Source organism: Macaca fascicularis, chromosome 12 (genome assembly GCF_037993035.2).
Source record: "Macaca fascicularis isolate 582-1 chromosome 12, T2T-MFA8v1.1".
Lineage (NCBI taxonomy): Eukaryota > Metazoa > Chordata > Mammalia > Primates > Cercopithecidae > Macaca > Macaca fascicularis.
Genome location: NC_088386.1, coordinates 92,390,664 through 92,411,103, shown reverse-complemented (window position 1 = coordinate 92,411,103; position 20,440 = coordinate 92,390,664). Strand labels below are relative to the sequence as shown.

General features: G+C 34.6%; 2 protein-coding genes across 3 annotated transcripts in view; one reads left to right on the top strand and one right to left on the bottom strand.

Annotated features, from left to right (window-relative positions):
- GTF3C3 (general transcription factor IIIC subunit 3) overlaps positions 1–20,440 on the top strand; it is a 35,807-nt gene that overhangs the window by 13,755 nt on the left and 1,612 nt on the right. The window contains exons 7-17 of the mRNA XM_005573812.5: positions 453–600; positions 1,124–1,196; positions 5,387–5,490; positions 6,997–7,168; positions 8,979–9,181; positions 9,505–9,606; positions 10,363–10,498; positions 12,398–12,635; positions 13,631–13,821; positions 15,518–15,642; positions 18,858–19,010. Coding sequence (XP_005573869.1) covers positions 453–600; positions 1,124–1,196; positions 5,387–5,490; positions 6,997–7,168; positions 8,979–9,181; positions 9,505–9,606; positions 10,363–10,498; positions 12,398–12,635; positions 13,631–13,821; positions 15,518–15,642; positions 18,858–19,010 — 1,645 coding nt within the window. The remainder of the gene's footprint in view (positions 1–452; positions 601–1,123; positions 1,197–5,386; positions 5,491–6,996; positions 7,169–8,978; positions 9,182–9,504; positions 9,607–10,362; positions 10,499–12,397; positions 12,636–13,630; positions 13,822–15,517; positions 15,643–18,857; positions 19,011–20,440) is intronic.
- Positions 3,861–20,440, bottom strand: part of CCDC150 (coiled-coil domain containing 150) — a 139,919-nt gene continuing 123,339 nt past the window's right edge. For both annotated transcript variants that reach the window (XR_012421331.1, XR_012421330.1), the window contains one exon: positions 3,861–3,997. The gene's annotated coding sequence lies outside the window, so the exon portion shown is untranslated. The remainder of the gene's footprint in view (positions 3,998–20,440) is intronic.

Genomic DNA, 20,440 nt, shown 5'->3' with positions numbered 1-20,440 from the left:
AACCAGGCTTGGGGTGTTATTGAATGATTTTGATCAAGGGAGAGCAGGGCAAGAGGACTGAGGATGTATGCAAAGGAATAATTATAATGTTGGGCCTTGGAGAAGGAAGAAAGTGAGCCTAGGCAGGGTGTAGGCGATGGTGAAAAAGTGGTAGGACCTATGCTTTGTAGATCTGTCGAGGTAGAAGGGTTGGTATTGGATTACAAGAGGGAATGAGCTGGAATGATAGGAGGTAGCTTTTGGAGAGTGAGATGCTTGAAATTATAACACTGTTACTGACACTGCACATTTTTTCTGGATCAGTTTTGATTATGATTTTAAGAAAATATACATTCCTCTCAAATTCTAAGAAAATGAAAATCACTGTTCATTGTTAGATAGCCTAAGCAAAGAAATGAGTTTTATAATTGGAATTAAGTAAATATTCATCCATTTTGCCACTTTTTTTTTAGGAGTTACTATGAAGCCAATGATGTTACTTCTGCTATTAACATAATTGATGAAGCTTTCTCAAAACACCAGGGCCTAGTCTCTATGGAAGATGTTAACATAGCAGCTGAACTATATATTTCTAACAAACAGTATGACAAAGCTTTGGAGGTAGGAATGCTTATGTGTTTCTCTGTTAGGTTTTGAACGTGTTTCTGTGTTCTAGAAATTCTTAAAAATTGGCAGTTCTTCGTTTTAGTTATATATTAAATTATGTATATATTTAAACTCCATATGGAAACAAGTGATTTCTAGATTCTATAGCAATTCAGTATGAAATATGAAGTATAGTTACATAATAAAAAATATTGCCATTATCACAGGTGCTAAGTATGTCTGTACTTCAGGGTAGTAGGACTCAACAGTCAGATGAATTGCTGTGATTTGGTTCTTAAGCTGGTTGGGGGAAAGTAGGTTGGTTTGATATAGAGAAGTTACATTCATTGAGTTTGCATTAGTTAATAGGATATTAAAATGTTAATGTGTCACAGGGTTTCTCATTTTTAAAAGACTTAGTTTCTTTTTATAGCCCATCTTTATATTCAGGATTATTTGAAATAACTGTACAGATCTTCGCATCATGAAAAGGTTTTTCATACATAACTATTTCCTTTCTTCTGTCCCATTCTTTTAGGTAATTACAGATTTTTCTGGAATTGTGCTGGAAAAAAAAACTTCAGAAGATGGCACCTCAGAAGAGAATAAAGGTTGTAGTTTCCTCTGCTTAGGAAAGTGTATATAATCCTCTCTTGGTCATAAGGTGGCGTTTTATGGTGAAAATTTATTTCATACTGTGGTGAGTTGATAGTTAATGTTCTCATAATAAGTTTTCCCAAGAAGAATTTTTTTCTGAGAGATTTCATATCTTGTGAGTATTGACTTGCAAGTAATCTTTAAAAAAATTTGTTTTGAGTCCCTTTTATTTCTTAGTATGTCCATTTGAACATGGCATTTTTCATTGACAGTCCTTTTCATTCATTTTTATAGGAAAGAAAACAAATTACTAAAGTTTATCAAAAACCTTTAACACTGAAGCAATTTGATTTTCAAATAGGACCTAAAATGCTCTTATTTAAAACATTCTGCTTTAAGCTTAAGCATTCATATAATAATTAGAAGCTAATATGATTACCCTACATTGTTAGAAAACTCAAATGTGTAATTAATGATTGGGTTAGAAAGTTATACCTAAGTGTGGCTTGCAGAGTCTCTTTGTACCATACTCATTAACTTACTCTGTAAAAATACTAACATTCAAGACCCTATATCAAGTTGTAGCAAAACTGATCTCTATGAGCAGAATATATAACCCGGCTCTTGTAAGAGAATTACTGGATAGTACCTTCAACCCCTACCCTGTGAGGATTTTGATGGAATCTGCGGAAGGGGCAAGTGAGCTGGTACTGAGTCCTGCCTGGTTCAAAACAGCTCTCTCCCTGGCCTGTCATCATGCCTAAAAATCCGTCATTATGTAATCCTTTGCGCTAAGGCATAATTATTCAAAAACAAAAACTTATTTAAAATATGATCCATCCTAATGGCGAGTAGTAATTCACTTACACAAGCCAGTCTGTGCTAATTCATAGAGAGTAAGGCCCAAGGTGAGATGTGGGACAGATAAATGTTAAAGTGGACAGTTGTTGGGGAAGGGAAACCCAGTTCAATAAGTTTCTTGTAAGGGACTGCTGGGTGTGTGGAGAATACGCAGATGAGTATGACATTTCCTGTTCTCAAGGAAATGGAGGGGTGAAGAGGCGTTCAGATGAAGTGCATACAGTTTAAGAGTTGTGTGATAATTTCTGTAGCAAAGTTGATGTTATGGAAAAATAGAGGGCAGTGTACAAGGATCAGAAGATGTTTATAGAGGCCCAGTTTAAGCAGATACCCATGGAGAGTGTGATCCAGACTGAGTCACAGGGTGTAGGAGCTCTGCTTGGAAGAGCAGGACCAGATCGCAGTCTGTGGTTGGGGCTGTTGATCCTCAGGGTGGTGTGAATGAGTAGAATAAGGAGTAGAAATTGCAGATGGAAGCATGGATTAGGGCACGCGAAGGAGGCTTTGCCAGTTTCGATACTTTATTAGGACCTGGCCTAGGTACAAGCCAAGGCCCAATTAAGTTATTATTTTACTGCCATAATTTCTGTTTAAGATTTTTCTTAATTGTGTTAAAAATCTGTGCTTTGTTTTGAAAAATACTAGAGAAATATCAAGTTCTGTTCAAGTTTTAACTGTCGCTATAATCACTTTGTTGTTTAATATATTTTACTTTCCTCCCTCCCTTCCTTCCTTCCTGGTACATATTAACATAAATCAACAACAAGTTAGAGTTTAAGTAGTGGCTTCTTTGTTTTTTAGTATGTAAAATAATGGTGCATCTGAAATCTGGCAGCTTAGAGTTGATGAAATAACTTTAAAGAAAAAGATATGTCCAGAAGACTAGGAAATTAAAACAAATCCCCCAAAGTGAGCAAAGGTAGTTTTTTAGTATGCATTTTTAAAAAGGAGACTGTTTATTGGTAGATTATGCATTTTCTGTTGATGGTCACATTTTTAAATTCTTCTAAATATGAAAGACCTAATGGGAGTTCTGGAAAGCAAAGTATCAGTGACACAAAGACAAGCTTTTTAAAAGATGGTGTTGTTAAATGTTAGTTAATAATATATAAGCTGTAGGGGCTATAAATATATATACTACTTTCCTTAGCATTGTCAAATTGCCATTAAAGTGTCTAAATACTTACTCTCGATCTCCATACTTACCTGTTTGAACTGTTAACAGTTTGTGTACCTGCACAGGTCCCAGACTATAGTTTGAGTAGCACTGCCCTGTAGCATTATTAAGTGACCTTCTTACCTTTTTAAATATAGTTTGTCTGAATTCTACATTGTCTCATATTGAGATTGTGACACCTGTTTTTTTTGTTTGCACCTGCCTGCTATACCTTTGTCCTTTCATTTTCAGCTTTCTTGAATCACTTGATTTTAGGCACACATCTTGTATTCAACATAAGGTTGAGTTTTACTTTCTGATTTGATATGAAAGCAGGGTTTAGACTTATGCATCTATACACACTATATCTTTAAGGCCTATGCTGAGATTTAAAGTATTTCATATCCTTTTCTTGCTGAAAGTTAAAACACGTAAATATATTTTATTGAACAGTATCTTAGTCTGTTTGGACTTCTATAACAAAAGACCTTAGACTGGGTAATGTATAAACAACAGAAATTTATTGCTCACAGTCCTGGAGATTGGGAAGCCCAAGGCACCAGCAGATTTAGTGTCTGGTGAGGGCCCTTTTCTCATAGATGGTGCCTTCTTGCTGTGTCCTCACGTGGCAAACAGGACAAACAAGCTTCTTCAGACCTCTTTTACAAGGGCACTAATCCCACCCACATAGTCACCTCCCAAAAACCCACCTCTTAATAACTTCACCTTGGGGGTTAGGTTTCAACACAGGTATTTTGGTGGGACACCAGCATTTCAGACTGTTAGCAAACAGCATTTCTAGAAAGAAAATCAAAGTGATACAGTTGGAATATAGAACCCATACATGATAAAGATAGAATCCCATTTTAGTAAAGTCAAAGGCTCATTAAAATGACTGCATTGTGTTTAGTCCTTAGACAGGTGACCTTAGCTACTGTCTACAGAAGAAATATGTTGTGGATACAGCCTTGAGTCAGACATGGTTCTTGTCCTCATGGAGCTCAGGGCTTAGTGTGAGTAAATTTACATGGTAGGTAAATTCTGCTCTCTCATTCAGCAGACTAAATATCTCAACTGGATTGCTGATACCAGTTATTGTCCTAGAACTCAGTGATAAAAACAGTCTCTTAATTAAACTTGTCCAAATCCTCCTATAACTTGGCAATTTTAGGTAATCTATATTGCCTCCCCTCAGTGTTCATGAGAGATTGGCTCCAGGACACCCCTCATACCAAAATCCTTGGATACTCAAATTCCTTATATAAAATTGTGTATTATTTGCATATAACCTATGTATCTTCTTCTGTATACTTTAAATCATCTCTGGATTACTTATTAATGGCAAAAACCACAATTACTTTTGCACCAACCTAATACTTAATACAATGTAAATGCTATGTAAATAGCTGTTACACTATATTGCTTTTTAAGTTTGTATTATTTAATGATATATATATACACATTATATGTATACACATATATATTATATATATATTTTTTTCCCTTAACATTTTTGATCTGCAGTTGGTTGAATCTGCATATGTGGAACCTGAAGATATGGAAGACTGGCTGTACTATAATTTATATGACAAGTTCTGTAAAACAGATACAGTTATTTAATTCTTGAAGTAATTTTTTTATTTCACCACTTACGCTACATCTGTAATGTCCTTTATACTTCAGGTTTTTCTGAAGCAAAAACATGTAAACTTATTTGGAATTAATTAGACTTTGCAAAATACTTTAAATGTGGATAAAAATTCCTTTAATTTCCCAGGGCTTTAAAAATTATTTTGCTGTAATGAGGTTTTAGAAAATAACACAGTATTATTTTATCCTTTTCTTAGCCTGTTTCTAGTGAACACTAAAAACAGACTTTTCAATTCAAGAAAAAAAAAAGAGAGGGTTCATATATCCTCATTATTTTTGTCATTTTAGTTCTCTGTAGTTTAGTAGAAGGTGTGAAAGTAAGTTTCACATAAGTACGTAAGGTGTTAGAAATAGACTAGGAAGCATACTTGCTACCAAAGGACAGACTCAGAGAGATATAAGAACTTAGTAGAGTTGACCACACTAAGAATTGACTGTAGAATCGTTTGCTTTGATTGAAATAAATGAGGCCTTACATAGAAGATACACATCTTAAGCTTGCATATAGGAACTGCTTCTTGTCTGTGTATTCCCCAGCTCCTGAGAATGTCACCTGCACTATACCTGATGGTGTGCCAATAGATATCACAGTGAAGTTGATGGTCTGCCTTGTACATCTCAACATTCTTGAACCACTTAACGTATGTAACAAGATCTGTACTTGAGATACTTGAGATCAAATGCACCATCTGTTTTCTTTAGATGTCAAGAAATTATAACTTGACCCTAGAGTTTCACATTTCTTAATAACCAGGGAGGTAACAGTAGGCATCAAATAATTTTGTATGAATACATTATGAAAACTAAAATTGTTTTGCAATTGGGCTTATAGTAATTTATTTTTCTTTTAAAATAACAATCTAAAGATCATAATTTGAGATTGTCTTTAGACAATTTGAGATTGTCATTAGACAATTAGACAATAATTCTGACAGCTATTCTTTTTTGCTGACTTTGGACCAAGTATATTATTGAAAAAAAAAAAGTACTTAGCATCTACTTTGTAAACCTTAGGATAAGGTATTGAGTAAAATATACAAATCCATACCCTCATGGGTTGGGATGCTTTTTTGTTTTAATGGGATTCGATAATAAAACAAATAAATAACATATACAGGACATTGGCTGGTGATAAGTGTTCTGGAAAAAAAGGAGGAAAATAAGGAATATTGGGGGCAGGGAAAAGTTGCAGTTTTCAATAGGGGATGAGGTGACATTTGGCAGGGCACCATGGTGCACACTTAAAATCCAAGCACTGGGAGGCTGAGGCGGGCGGATCTTTTGAGGTCAGGAGTTCAAGACCAGCCTGGGCAACATGGTGAAACCCTATGTCTACAAAAAATACAAAAAATTTAGCTGGGTGTGGTGGCACACACCTGTAGTGCCAGCTACTTGGGAGGTGAGGTGGGAGGATTGCTTGAGCCCAGGAGGTAGAGATTGCAGACCTTGTCTCAAAAAAAAAAAAAAAAAAAAAGAAAAAAAAGGTGACATTTGAATAATGACCTGAAGGAAGTGAGGAAGTAAACCATGGGGATATCTAAGGAAACAGCTTTCCAAAAACATCAGCAGACACAGAAGCCCTGAGGCACAGGATGTTGTGCTGGTTAGAGGAAGAGCAAAACAGATTAGCTGTGTCTTAGTTCCTGCAATGCCTGTCTTTAAACAGATCCACAAAATGTGTTCAATGGGTATGAGTTATTTAAAATAAAGATGCAGAAGTGAACAGAAAATTGATCATATAAAGCTGGTTTTATTAAGCCCTGCTCCTTTTCAGCTTGCCTCATATAACTGATACGTAGTTTAAAAAGAGAGCTATAGACTTTGGGAGGCCGAGGCGGATAGATCACTTAAGGCCAGGAGTTTGAGACTAGCCTGGCCAACATGGTGAAACCTTGTCTCTACTAAACATACAAAAATTAGCTGGGCTTGGTGGTATGCACCTGTGATCCCAGCTACTCAGGAAGCTAAGGCACGAGAATCACTTGAACCCAGCAAGCAGAGGTTGTAGTGAGCCGAGATTCTGCCACTGCACTCCAGCGTGGGTGACAGGGAGAGACTTTGTCTCAAAAAAAAAGAGAAAAAAACCTATAGATAGATGTGCACGTTTGTAATGAATGTTTAACTTCAGGCTTTTATTTGTGGTCTAGCCTCTCTTGACAACACTAGTAGAACAGAATCCTGAAGATATGGGAGACCTATACCTAGATGTTGCTGAAGCTTTTCTGGATGTTGGTGAATATAATTCTGCACTTCCCCTCCTCAGTGCTCTTGTTTGCTCTGAAAGATACAACCTTGCAGTAGTTTGGCTTCGTCATGCAGGTAACACTTTTTTGTGGGAGGAAGAAGTTTTAATCTTATAAGCAGCCAAGAACTTACTTTCCCAAGATGGTAATAATTATTAGAGTGCAAGTATTTCTGGTTTCAGGGGAGTTTTTTGAAAGTCAGTGTTTTAAATTGTCTTGCTAGGCTACTCAGTGATTTCCCCATCACTAATGCTTTGGAGGAACGATTTACTTAATGATGCCAGAGTGAAGTAGAAGGACTCATTTCCCTTAAATGCCTGTCTTGAACCTGTCTTAACCATAGGCTCTGGTTTCTAGTAAAGGATTATCAGACTTGGGGCAAAACCTAATTTTGAAGAGTTTTTATAGATTTAATATGTTATTTTGGGAAAAATTAATATATTTTTCAATGCTCTTTGAGCCATACATGCTTAAAATTGGGTTTTATCAGCCATTTATTACACTGTGCCTAAGTCCATAGTAATCTGAAGTGAATCATTTAGACTGGAAAAAATAGCTTAAGAAACATGACTAAATGTTTTGAAGAAATACATGAAAGCAAAAAGTATTCTAATAGGATTTCTTATTGAGTTAACATAAAAGACGCATTAAAAATCGAATAGTCTTGGTTCCAAATACTGTGTGATGGCAGAAAACTCTAATGGCTCTTACATGAAAGCAAAAAGTATTCTAATAGGATTTCTTATTGAGTCAACATAAAAGACGCTTTAAAAATCGAATAATTTTGGTTTCAAATACTGTGTGATGGCAGAAAATTCTAATGGCTCTTAAGTATTATATGATGACAGAAAGTTGTCTATAACTAGAGAAGCATTGATTGGCATTTTGGGTCAGTAGTGCACTCACATCATAGATACGAACTAGGAAAGAGAGCACTTAATGATTAAGATAACACTTTTCCGTTTAGATGAATGAATATGAATACAAATGTAATACCATCATGAAAAGTTGCATTATTTGTGAAATTTGAATTTTAAAGACATGAGCAGGATATTTGAGTTTTTATTGCCTTTCTAATTAGGGCTGTGACATTGAAACTGCCCCTGTGTTACTAATAGTATGTACTTTAAACATCCTATTTAGTCATGATTCTGATAAATGCTGTTTCCATTTTGAGCCCATGTGGCTTGAGATGAATGAAAGGTAAAATCTCAGTCATCTAAAAATTGTAAAGAAATTTGGGATCAGTATATAAGAAAGATAATTAGAGGAATTCAGTGCTTGTAACATAACAAAATAACAAAATGTTTTTAAAGTGAAAAATGAGAAAATGTAAGAAATGTCACTGTGATGATCCATCCATATTAGTGTTCTTCCTTTATTATCAAAATGTAACCTAAAGATGATGGTCATCATAATAATGAAATTATTATTTTAAAGTAAAATGGGCTAATAAAACATACCTGTGGGTTACACTGGTCTGCCAATTGTGCGCTCTGGTTTATATATATGAAGATGTTTACTGTAGTATTATTAGAGTAAAAGTTTAGAAACAACCTAAATGGCAAATAATATAATTAAATAATCAATTTGATTACTATGTAACCATTCAAGATGCCAGTGAAGACAGTGTTTAAAATGTAATGCTCAATGAATAAAGCAGAACCCTAAATTATATGTATACACTGATTACTCCTTAGCAATTTAAATTCATGAGAGATCGACTGATTAATAGAGATTAGGGATAGTTTTAAAGTACTAGAAATACGCATTCATTTCTTGTTATAATTTTTTACATTGCTGTATTTCTTTTAAAATGGAAAGTAATTTTGACCAGTTTACAAATCTGTAGTTCATACTTATGCTTTATTTTAACATCATCTTAGAATGTTTAAAGGCCTTAGGCTATATGGAGCGAGCTGCCGAAAGCTATGGCAAGGTGGTTGATCTGGCCCCACTCCATTTGGATGCAAGGATTTCACTTTCTACCCTTCAGCAGCAGCTGGGCCGGCCTGAGAAAGCCCTGGAAGCTCTGGAACCAATGTATGATCCAGATACTTTAGCACAGGATGCAAATGCTGCACAGCAGGTGGGCCATGTCACATAGAGGGAAGTTTTTCGTGGTACATTATATTTTAGAACTTTCTCCTCAGTTAAGGATGTCTCTACAGCTTATATCCAAAATTTTATTTTAGTGTATTAAATTCAATGTTTTTGAAAAATGATTTTAAGTATTAGGTTTCAGCCACTTATTACAAATTACAGTTTTTAAAATATTGGCTCTTAATTATTGTGAAAGACCATAAAGCAAATGTTTTTAAAGTTTGGTTTTTAAAAATGTTTCTATGCAAATAAAACAATTTATAGAAAAGGAATCTTGTTAGGCTCATCATCATGTGCTTATTTGTTTAGGAACTGAAGTTATTGCTTCATCGTTCTACTCTATTGTTTTCACAAGGCAAAATGTATGGTTATGTGGATACCTTACTTACTATGTTAGCCATGCTTTTAAAGGTGGGTAATGATCTTTCTTCATGTTAGCCTTGTTGACTTTTAAAATGTTTAGTATTTCATTTAAACATAGCTTATACTATTTGATAATTGTTTTACTTCATTAAACTCAAACTTTTTAAAGTGAAAGATAAAAAAAAGCTAGAGATTATTGGTATATGACTGAAAGTTCTTGACAGTAGCTTAAGTGAAAATCTTCCCTAGTACATATTTAGAAAAGTGAGCACTATAGGACTATCAGATATTGGCCCTGTAGACAGAACTATGTGCCAAAATTACTCACTTTGCAAAAGTGTTTTCCAGATCTAATATTCTTTCTGAGTCTGGCTTATTTGCAGGGAGGTAGCTCTGTGGGTGTGTCTCTGGGGATGTGTGTGTATACATGTTATAATGGTAATGTGAATTGCCTTTTTTCTTTCTGAGGTGAGGAATGTGACCAAAATTCCTTTGGTAAGAAAAAAATAAGTCAGTTCATTCTAATTTTAGCTTTGTAATGTAGTAATTTGGTTTTTTTTTTTTTCTTACTGAGGGAGCTTTCAGTCTTGTGGCACCTGTGACCCATAGGTTTTCTTTAAAAAATTATTATTTAGAGCTGGGTATGGTGGCGTGTGTCTGTGGTCCCAGCTACTCGGGAGGCTGAGGTGAGAGGATCGCTTGAGCTTAGGAGTTCAAATCCAGCCTGAGCCAACATAACAAGACTTTGTCTCTAAACAAAAAAGTTATTGTTTAAAAAATCTGAAATTTTCATCTTTAATTCAGGTAGCAATGAATCGAGCCCAAGTTTGTTTGATATCCAGTTCCAAGTCTGGAGAGAGGCATCTCTATCTTATTAAAGTATCAAGAGACAAAATATCAGACAGCAATGACCAAGAGTCAGCAAATTGTGATGCAAAAGGTAATAACTTCATTTGCATTATGTTATATAAAATTTGGCTGAATTGAAAAAGACTCATGAAGTAATTAATTGAAAATACCCTTTTCAAATAAAATGAGATTTTCTAATCTAAATCTCTCACGTGTAATAAACTCATTCATTGTTAAAAAGGAAAGGCTAAATGTAAATACTTTAAGTTAAAAAAATTCAGAGGAAAGCATCTGCTTGGATCTTCCTGTGAAAGCAGTAAAACAAAACTTTGACTTTTTAAAAAGAAAATATATTTTAAGAAATTTGTGTAGATTAGATGACAGTATAGATTATTTGTCCAGAGACCTCACTTATATATATTCCATTCTCTATGAAATAATTTTTAACAAATGTAGCAATAGTCATAGAAACTCTGAAAATAAGTTGCTGTGAGACCTAGTCTCAAGTAATATAACTTTAAAAGATGACAGCTTCTACCTCTGCAGCTTGTGTTTTCAACCATGTTTTCTTATGTTGTATTTTTCTCTCTGTGTGATCTGCCTGTTTTCTTTCAGTGATTCCTCACTGGAGGTCCATGGTTAGTTTTTCGTAGGCTCATAAGGTTTGGTTTTGTTTTGTAAATTTTATCATGGTGAGGATCACATTACACTGGTGTACCAGGATAGACATTTCATCATCTTGCTCTGTTCTCTTCAGTTATTATATTTAAGGATTGTGTAATATTCCATTGGATAGTGGTTCCATAATTTATTTAATCATTTTCTTATTGTTTGGCATATGATCACTTTTGACAATTTTCTTTTGTAAGCAGTAATGTAGTGAGCATATTCATAGATACAGATTTGTCCATATTTTGATTGTTTAGGATAGATTCTCAGAAGGAAAATTATTGGATCAAAGACAGTAAAATTTTTTATGGCTTTTGATATTTCTTAAGGGCTATAAAAGGGAGGCTTTTTACAGAGAACTAAGGAAGAGAAGGAGGTTGTTAAAGAGACATTTTAAGGCAGAGAAAATTGAGATCAGAAAAAGATAACTTGAATCTCAAAGTATGAATTTGAAGTCTTTTGCTAAGCAAACATTTGAATGCCCGTATGTATGTAATCCTCTATCACTGGGGTCCCCAACCCTGGTACCAGTCCGTGGTCTGCTAGGGACTGGGTCGCGCAGCAGGAGGTTAGTAGTGGGTGGGCAAGCGAACATTCCCACCTGAGCTTCCCCTCCTGTCAGATCAGCAGCAGTGTTAGATTCTCATAGGAGTGCAAACCCTATTGTAAACTGCCCATGCGGGGGATCTAGGTTGCATGCTCCTTATGAGAATTGAATGCGTGATGATCTGTCACTGTCTCCCACCACCCCCAGATGGGACTGTCTAGTTGCAGGAAAACAAGCTCAGGGCTCCCACTGATTCTACATTACGGTGAGTTGTACAATTATTTCATTATATATTACAACATAATAATGGAAATAAAGTGCACAATAAATGTAATGTGCTTGAATTATCCTGAAACCATCCTTCTCATCCCCGGTCCATGGAAAAATTGCCTTGCATGAAACTGGTCCTTGGTGCCAAAAAGGTTGGGACCACTTCTCTATGGGACTGCAGTCATAGAAAGTACACTTGTTCTACCCTGGAGGAGATATATCCTAGCTAGCATGGAGAAATGCAGATGGAACTAGCTGGAACTTGTAGAGAACAAGTCCGAATCAGATGCCTGGGAATGCAGGTGGTTAAACTGGCAGAGTAGAAAGAGGTAGTATTGAAGGAGTGTAAGCAACCACCCTTTCTCATCTTTGTCCAGAGAGCACTGGCAACAATTTAGGCTCATGGTTATTAAGCTTATCTTAAAATTGATTATGTGAATTTTTCTAATACTGCTATTTCTGGAAATGCAGCGTCCTAACTGGTTTTCATTGGTCTCATTTTAGCAATATTTGCTGTGCTTACAAGCGTCTTGACAAAGGATGACTGGTGGAATCTTCTGTTGAAGGCCATATACTCCTTATGTGACCTATCCCGATTTCAAGAGGCTGAGTTGCTTGTAGATTCCTCATTGGAATATTACTCATTTTATGATGACAGGCAAAAACGCAAAGAACTAGAATACTTTGGTCTGTCTGCTGCAATTCTGGACAAAAATTTCAGAAAGGCATACAACTATATCAGGTGACTTCCCAGTTATTTATTTTAGTTAGATTCTTTAATAGAGTAAGTAAATGTACTTTGATTTAGAAGCTACTTTACTTTTGGCTGTCCTATTAATAAACTGGTTAATTCAGTTCATTGGTGATTCTCAAGAGGCAGTATATGAGAAGATGCACTCTAGGACCAGACTTTCTGGGTTCAAATCCCAGCCCTGATGCCTACTGGCTACGTGACCTTAGGCTAGTTAGGTAATCTCTAGTGCCACAGTCTTCCCACTTATAAAAGGTTATCATAATACTACCATCTCATAGGGTTATGATGAAGGTTAAAGGAGTTGTTATGCCTTCTAACAATGCTTGGCAAATATTATCATTATTATTATTATTATTATTCTTTTTGAGATGGAGTTTCAGTCCTGTTGCCCAGGCTGGAGTGCAGTGGCATGGTCTTGGCTCACTGCAACCTCTGCCTTCTGGGTTCAAGCGATTCTCCTGCCTCAGCCTCCCAAGTAGCTGGGATTACAGGCGTGTGCCACCAGGCCCAGCTAATTTTGTATTTTTAGTAGAGACGGCGTTTCTCCATGTTGGTCAGGCTGGTCTCGAACTCCTGATCTCAGGTGATCCACCCGCCTCGGCCTCCCAAAGTGCTGGGATTACAGGTGTGAGCCACCGTGCCCGGCCAATGCCTGACAAATATCATTATGAGTTACTATTCAGTACTGCAGCTATAGTGGGCAAGGAGAGAAAAAGTGAAACCTAAACCACTTGCTTCTGTTTTAGTTTAAAAGTTTTGTTGAAAGTAGAAATAAGATGTAGAAACACTAAAGCAACATTTTCTGGGAAAAATCTTTTATTGCGTAGGAGAGTTTTGCTTTAAATAGATTGAAACTGTCTGCTTTTCCTTGTTAGAGGATGGTACATTTCAGTGCTGGTAGGACAGCACTGAAGGGTTTCATTTTTAGAAATCAGGAAGATTTTTACATTATTTTCTCCCTTACCCTCTTCCTGCAATTTTAGGATAATGGTAATGGAAAATGTCAATAAACCCCAGCTCTGGAACATTTTCAATCAAGTTACCATGCACTCCCAAGATGTACGACATCATCGCTTCTGTCTCCGTTTGATGCTGAAAAACCCAGAAAATCATGCCCTGTGTGTCTTAAATGGACACAATGCATTTGTATCTGGTAGTTTTAAGCATGCGCTTGGTAAGTGTCCTGGCACGTGACTTTGTAGCGCATAAATAGTGTGGTGAAGAGCCTAGCCTCTGGAGTGGAACTGTCTGGGTTAATTAGCAGCCCCACTGCGACAAATTATTCTACCTCCTCCTGTCTCAGTTTCTTTATCTTTAAAATGGAGATAATAATTGGACCTACTTTGTAGATTATTGTGAAAATTAAATGAGTCAATATAAAGAACTTAAAACAGTGCCTGGCACATATAGTAAGTGGATATAGTAGCAAAAATGATAATAATTACTAATATTAATATTTGTTATTCTTATTAAGCTTTGGTTGTAAAAGGCTGATATAGGTCTTATAAAATTCATTTTAAAGGTCAATTCTCCCTTCTTAGGCCTATTTATTTTTAAAATGATTTTTGTTAATTATGGATGCTTTTGTCACCTGATTTTAATTTGCTATATGCAAAACGTGTTCAAGATTTGCTGAAAGTTCATTCCTTTAGGAGATAAGTCCATATTAAGGTTTATTTATGTAGTGCTTACTAATTCTAATTAAACTCAAGGAAACTTCATTAGTCATTTATAATAGGGAATTTCTGTAATAAGGAATCAGAAGTAAACAAGTATTACTTGCAGAGTCTCCTTTAAAAAAAAAGAAGCAAACAAGTGGAAAAATAACTAAATGTTTAAACTTAAAATTAGGCATGCATGTCCAACTGCCTAAAAGCTGGTGTTGCCAGATTTACTTCTTATGAGTAAACTATGGTTTTTGGCTATTTAATACTTTCATGATTCCTTGTGTATGGCTAGTATTTTTATCATTGTTCATCCAGTAACCTCAAACATCAGATGTTGAAACATTCCTCTTTTGTGTGTGCTTTGTGGAATTGTTTTATATTAAGAAAATATAAATATTTTATTTTCCTATATTAGAAACTTTTACAAAAGGTTAAAATCACAGACAAACGGCAGTGTACCATCTTTGCTGCCTAAGAGATTCTGTGGTGCCGTTCCTTCCAGAATAGAAGCCAGAAGGAATAGAAATTTTCATCTATATGTGATACACTATATGTTATTCCTTTATGAGAAAAACTTGCTTAAATTCCCCTACTGCATATGATTAGGCTTTTGACAAGAGATGATTGTATATATGGAATACATGTAATTCATAAAACCCCAAATTCTTATTCTGTTATTGGATACATTTAGCTTTTTCAGAAAAAACAAAATAGTTGCTACATTTGGGAAAACAACACCCGTAGTCTAAAAAACAAAACAAAGCTTTCCTCTTCTCACCTCCATGATCCACCACATTTGAATTTATAAAACAGATCAACTGATTCTACGAAAATGTTCCCCAAAACACACATCCTCTATTTTCAAAATAAATTTAAGGTTATAAAATAGATTTAATGACTGCAGCTGATAAATTGTTTATTTTGGAAGTATTACTTTACATGGAAATGTCTAGCTGTGCCTAGAAAAAGTTAATTTAGTTCCTCATATTAATCTTCATGGTCAGCATACATTCATGGGGAACTTGTTCTAATTATATTTTATACATTGTTTTAAAATTCAGATTAATAGGTCTCTGGTTGATATTTTAGAATGTCCACCTTATGTATGTTAAAATCAGTAATGTTTGTTTAGCCTTAAAAGTGTTGAAGAAATAAAGAACTCTGTTCTTGTCACACCGTCTGACACCACTGCTCGTTTTCCAGGACAGTATGTGCAAGCCTTTCGCACTCACCCTGATGAACCTCTCTATAGCCTCTGTATAGGCCTGACCTTTATTCATATGGCATCTCAGAAGTATGTGTTACGGAGACATGCTCTTATTGTACAGGTAATTCATTCAAATTTCTCGTTACTTGATTTGTTTCTTAAAAATGAATATACTTAATACTTTTTTTTAAAATCCTGCTTCAAAAGTAATACACAATGCTCAGTACACATGACGGGAGTCCCCAACACTTACCCAGTGTTCAGCACTCAGCGCATAGTTATACTCATGGTTAAGACTTACTACGGCGATATAGTAAAGGTACACAGCCAGATCTTTAGGGACAAAGACACAGGCAGAATCTGGAGGAATGCACTGGCAGGCTTCCGTATGTCTGGTGTCTCAAGGTCTCTAGCCATCTTAGGTACTGAAGATTCACTTAAAGTAGTTTAAACAAAATAATTATACATCCAGTAATATGATTGTGCCTGTTTCCTTACACCATCACCAACAAATTGTTCTTTTAAAATTTTCTTTGTGGTTCTTATCATAATTTCAAATTATGTTTCGTGTTATCTACTTTAATAGCATGTCTCTTCTAATAAGAGTATAAAGTCCAAGAGATCAGAAATCTTGTCTGTCTTGTTCACTACTCTGCCTTCAGCACTTACATTTCTATGATTTCATTTTTGTATGTTTGATGTTTCCAAAATATGATATGGTATAGACATGTCTTTTATTAAATAGGTGAGAAAGGAAAGAAAATGTTGACTCGAATGGAGTTGCAGGGTCTAGTAAGGGGCTTTTGTTTCTTTTACAGTAAAATGGTTAAAATAAACCCTGCATTAAAACGGTGATGACAGTTGAAACTAGGTATGGGTTCATTAAGGTGGTCTCTTTACTGTTGTATATTTGAAAATTTCTATAATAAGTTTTTTTAAAAACCTGAAAAACAGAAACTTCTAAATTTTTCCTTTTTTGTATTCTATCTACCTTTTCCTCAAAGCTTCTTTTTCTTCCTTATTGGATACTATTTGCTGTATTAAGTAATGTAGGATTGTGTATAAATTAAATGTAGTGAGCGCTTATTTTGTGCCAGGAACTGGGGACATAGCAGTGAGTAAGTACACAGGTGGAATTTCTTGCCCTCATAAAATTCTGGCAAAAATTGATAGGAAAATCTTATGGATTAACTCATTAAATATGTAAAAGATGTAGTTTTTGGGCTTTATAGGACAAAAATTCATGTACTTCAAGGTAATATGGAAGCTAAATTTCAAATTACTTCTATAGTTAAATAGGTTTCAAATGGTTGGAGGTAGAGATGAAACAAGAGGTAATGAGTATATGGAAGTTCATTGGACTAATCTCTTTTGTGTATGTTAAACATTTTCCATAAAAATTTCTGAGAAGCAGATTTTATTGTAAATAGCGTCGTTTCTGAAACTGTTCTCTTATTTATCTTTCTTCCTGCTACAAGACTATAGTTTTCTGTTACACTACCTAAAAAATATTTTTTTTATGGTTTATTATCTTTCTTACCTTTATATTATATTAAAAGTAAAATCATTCATGTTTCCTCACTTCTACCTTTATTTAATATTATATAGACAGTAAGTACATTGGGCCCTTTAGTGATTAATTTGATTTAAATGTTTGAAATATAACAAAATGTTGGAAATGTAACATAATGTCAAAATAACTCTTTTCTCTTCCATTTAAACTGTGTGTTTTTGGTTGGGCACGGTGGCTTACACCTGTAATCCCTGCACTTTGGGTGGCCGAGGTGGGTGGATCATTTGTGGTCAGGAGTTTGAGACCAGCCTGGCCAATATGGTGAAACTTGGTCTCTACTAAAAATACAAAAATGAGCCAGGTGTGGTGGCGTGTGCCTGTAATCCCAGCTACTCAGGAGGGTCAGGCAGGAGAATCACTTGAACCCAGGAGGTGGAGGTTGTAGTGAGCTGAGATCGCACCACTGCACTCCTGTGTGATAGAGCAAGACTCCATCTGGGAGAACAGAACAGAATAGAACAATAGAATTTGTTTTGCAGTTTTTAAATTTGATAATTCACTGTATCTATAAAGTAAAGTGGTTGCCCACATTGTCTAGTTTTTAAAATCACTAAATATTATTTGAATAGTCTTTCAGATTATCCCCTTGAATTTGTTAAACATTTCTTAAAGAGCAGCAAGTAATTCCATTATTGTATTAGAGGACCTAGAGGTTCATTTGCATTACAACAATTCATCTGAGATTCCTATTCCTTTTTTCCTCATATTTTTGTCTTTAAATTTGTCTTGTCATTTTTAACTATGAAGACTTGATATTTCTTTGCAATTAACAGTCAGATAGTCTGCTGGTACTTAAGAGAGCTGTGTGTTTCAGTGGAATAGAGGTCGTAGTCACACAAATAGGTTATTTTATTATGCAGAAAGTATGATTTGTATACTGACCATGAGTATTACTACCCCTAAATAATTCATTTTTATTATTTACCTATTTATAAAGGAAAATTTGTGACCACTTAACTATATAGCAGATCATCTAGAGAATAATTACATTTTATATTCTATATTCATAAATTAGTTGATTTATTCTTAATTATCTGGTCATATATTTGATTACTCAGGACTCTTGGACCTTTGCAATTTGTAATTTCAGTGGATGATAAAAGCGGAAGCTGTATTAAAAGGGAAAGTGAATATGAGAAGAGGTAAAGAAACAAGTTGTTTTTTGGACTGTGTGACCCACAGGGAGTCAGCGTCATTGTAGCTGTGCTCTGAAATAGTTTCTCCATAAATCTTTGACTCAGAAGCTTTCAGGAGAAAAAAAATCCAGTTTTTTAGGTTAAGAGGTTATTAAAGTCCTGAGAAGTAACTTATAAAAGGTAAAATTTACCCTAAAATGTTAAGTATACTCAAGTGAATTTGCTCCTGAGAGGAAACCTTTGTACATTATCATTATTTTATATCTTGCTCAAGCTTTTAGGCATCAATCTCACATCAAAAAGTTTATTGGCCTATAACAGCACAAGCCAACTTGAAATTATTTTTTAAAAGTTTTGTGTACTTGTAGATTATGAATCTCTGGTAGCTAGTTGTAACGTTTGGCTTTGTTTTCTGTGAATATTTATCCCTGGCTAAAAAAAATTCTTACATCTTCAAAAGAGCTATAATGTTGACACCTAACTATACCATAATACTATACAGTAATAGGACACTAAGCAGATATGTTTTTAAAAAATATTTGTATTTTCAGCACCTGGTAATGCAGTGGTCTAGTACGTCGTTGTCAAATCAGTGAAATATTGAATTATCTTTCTCTTTTTGGTTAGGGCTTTTCCTTTCTTAATCGATACCTCAGTTTACGTGGGCCCTGCCAGGAATCATTCTACAATTTGGGCCGTGGCCTTCATCAGTTGGGGCTGATTCATCTTGCAATCCACTATTATCAGAAGGCCCTGGAGCTCCCTCCACTTGTGGTAGAGGTATTGTACATTTTTAAAACTGAGACACTTCATCTGTCTGTAGATAAGTGCAGTTAGCTAATTCCAGACAGTAAATAATAGTTTCTATATTAAAATGTATTTTCTCTTATTCAGTACATTTATGTAATTATATTCAGCAACAGTTAGATCTTTCACATCTGAGCCTCAAGACTTGACCAGCAACCATGTGAACATATACAGCTTGTGGCTGTGAGCATTTTAGTTCCCAAGGTAGTTCCTATGCTTTACAGACAGGAACTGGTAGACATAAAGTCTGAATATTAAAGAATATTGTGACTGTTTCCAAGTGTAACTCACATGTTTCTTTATAAAGATGAAAGACCAGTATTAATGTAGTTTATTTTTAAGATAGGGTAGTGTTGCCAGTACTATGATGATCTATGTTTAAAGTCTGATTTTTATTTTCAATCCTGAAATAGGTTAATTTTTAAATATATTTTAACATAGCACTGTATTAGAAAAAACTTTAAAAACTCATAATCCCTGTATTCCCTCACAATTGTTTTCTATTACTGTTCAGTTTAAACAAATGAATATATATTTTTATAGTGATGCTGTTTTTATATATATACTATTTACATATTGTATACATATTTATATATGTATGTCATACACATTTTATATTATATATGCATATGTATATGTATAAATAGGTATATATGCATATTCATATATACTTTTTTTATATGTATAAAAACACTATTGTTTACTCACACCATTTATTCATCTTTGCATTTAATACTCTAGCCCTGTCAATATTACTTGAGGCAGTTTTTCAAATACACCTAAGAGGTTGTTTATTAAAGGTTGTTTTATACAGTGTTATTTCATAAATATTGTTAAATCTTGTTACTTGAGCTTTATAGGTATCATTTTTAATTGTTGCAGATTTTTTTTTTAGTTGACCCAAAGTTTTTGTATTGGGGAAGATTAGAAACATAGGTCTAATCTATTCCATTGAATTCATTGCTTTGTTATATATGTGGGAAAAACTATAATACCCCTGAGGTAATATTGTAGTCAGTTTGTTGTATCCCTCCTAAACCTACACTTTATATGCCTTTCCATAATAGCATAGGAATTTTTTCCCATCTGGTCATTGGTGTTCATTTAATATTATGTTATTTTTACACAGAGAAGTTTTTTATGAAGTCATACATATCTTTCCCTTTATAGTTGCTACTTTTGCTATCATGAAAAGGACCTTTCCTACTCAAGATTATATTATCCCATTGTATTTTTTCTTTTATGGATTTTTTTTTTTTTAACTCTTAAATCCAAAATTCATCTGGCGTTTATTCTGCTGTAGTTTGTGGGTGAGACTTTAAATTACTGGCTAGACAGTTAAAATATTTGATAATAACTGTAAACTGAATCAGCATTGATCCAAGGTATATGCTTAGTTTTAT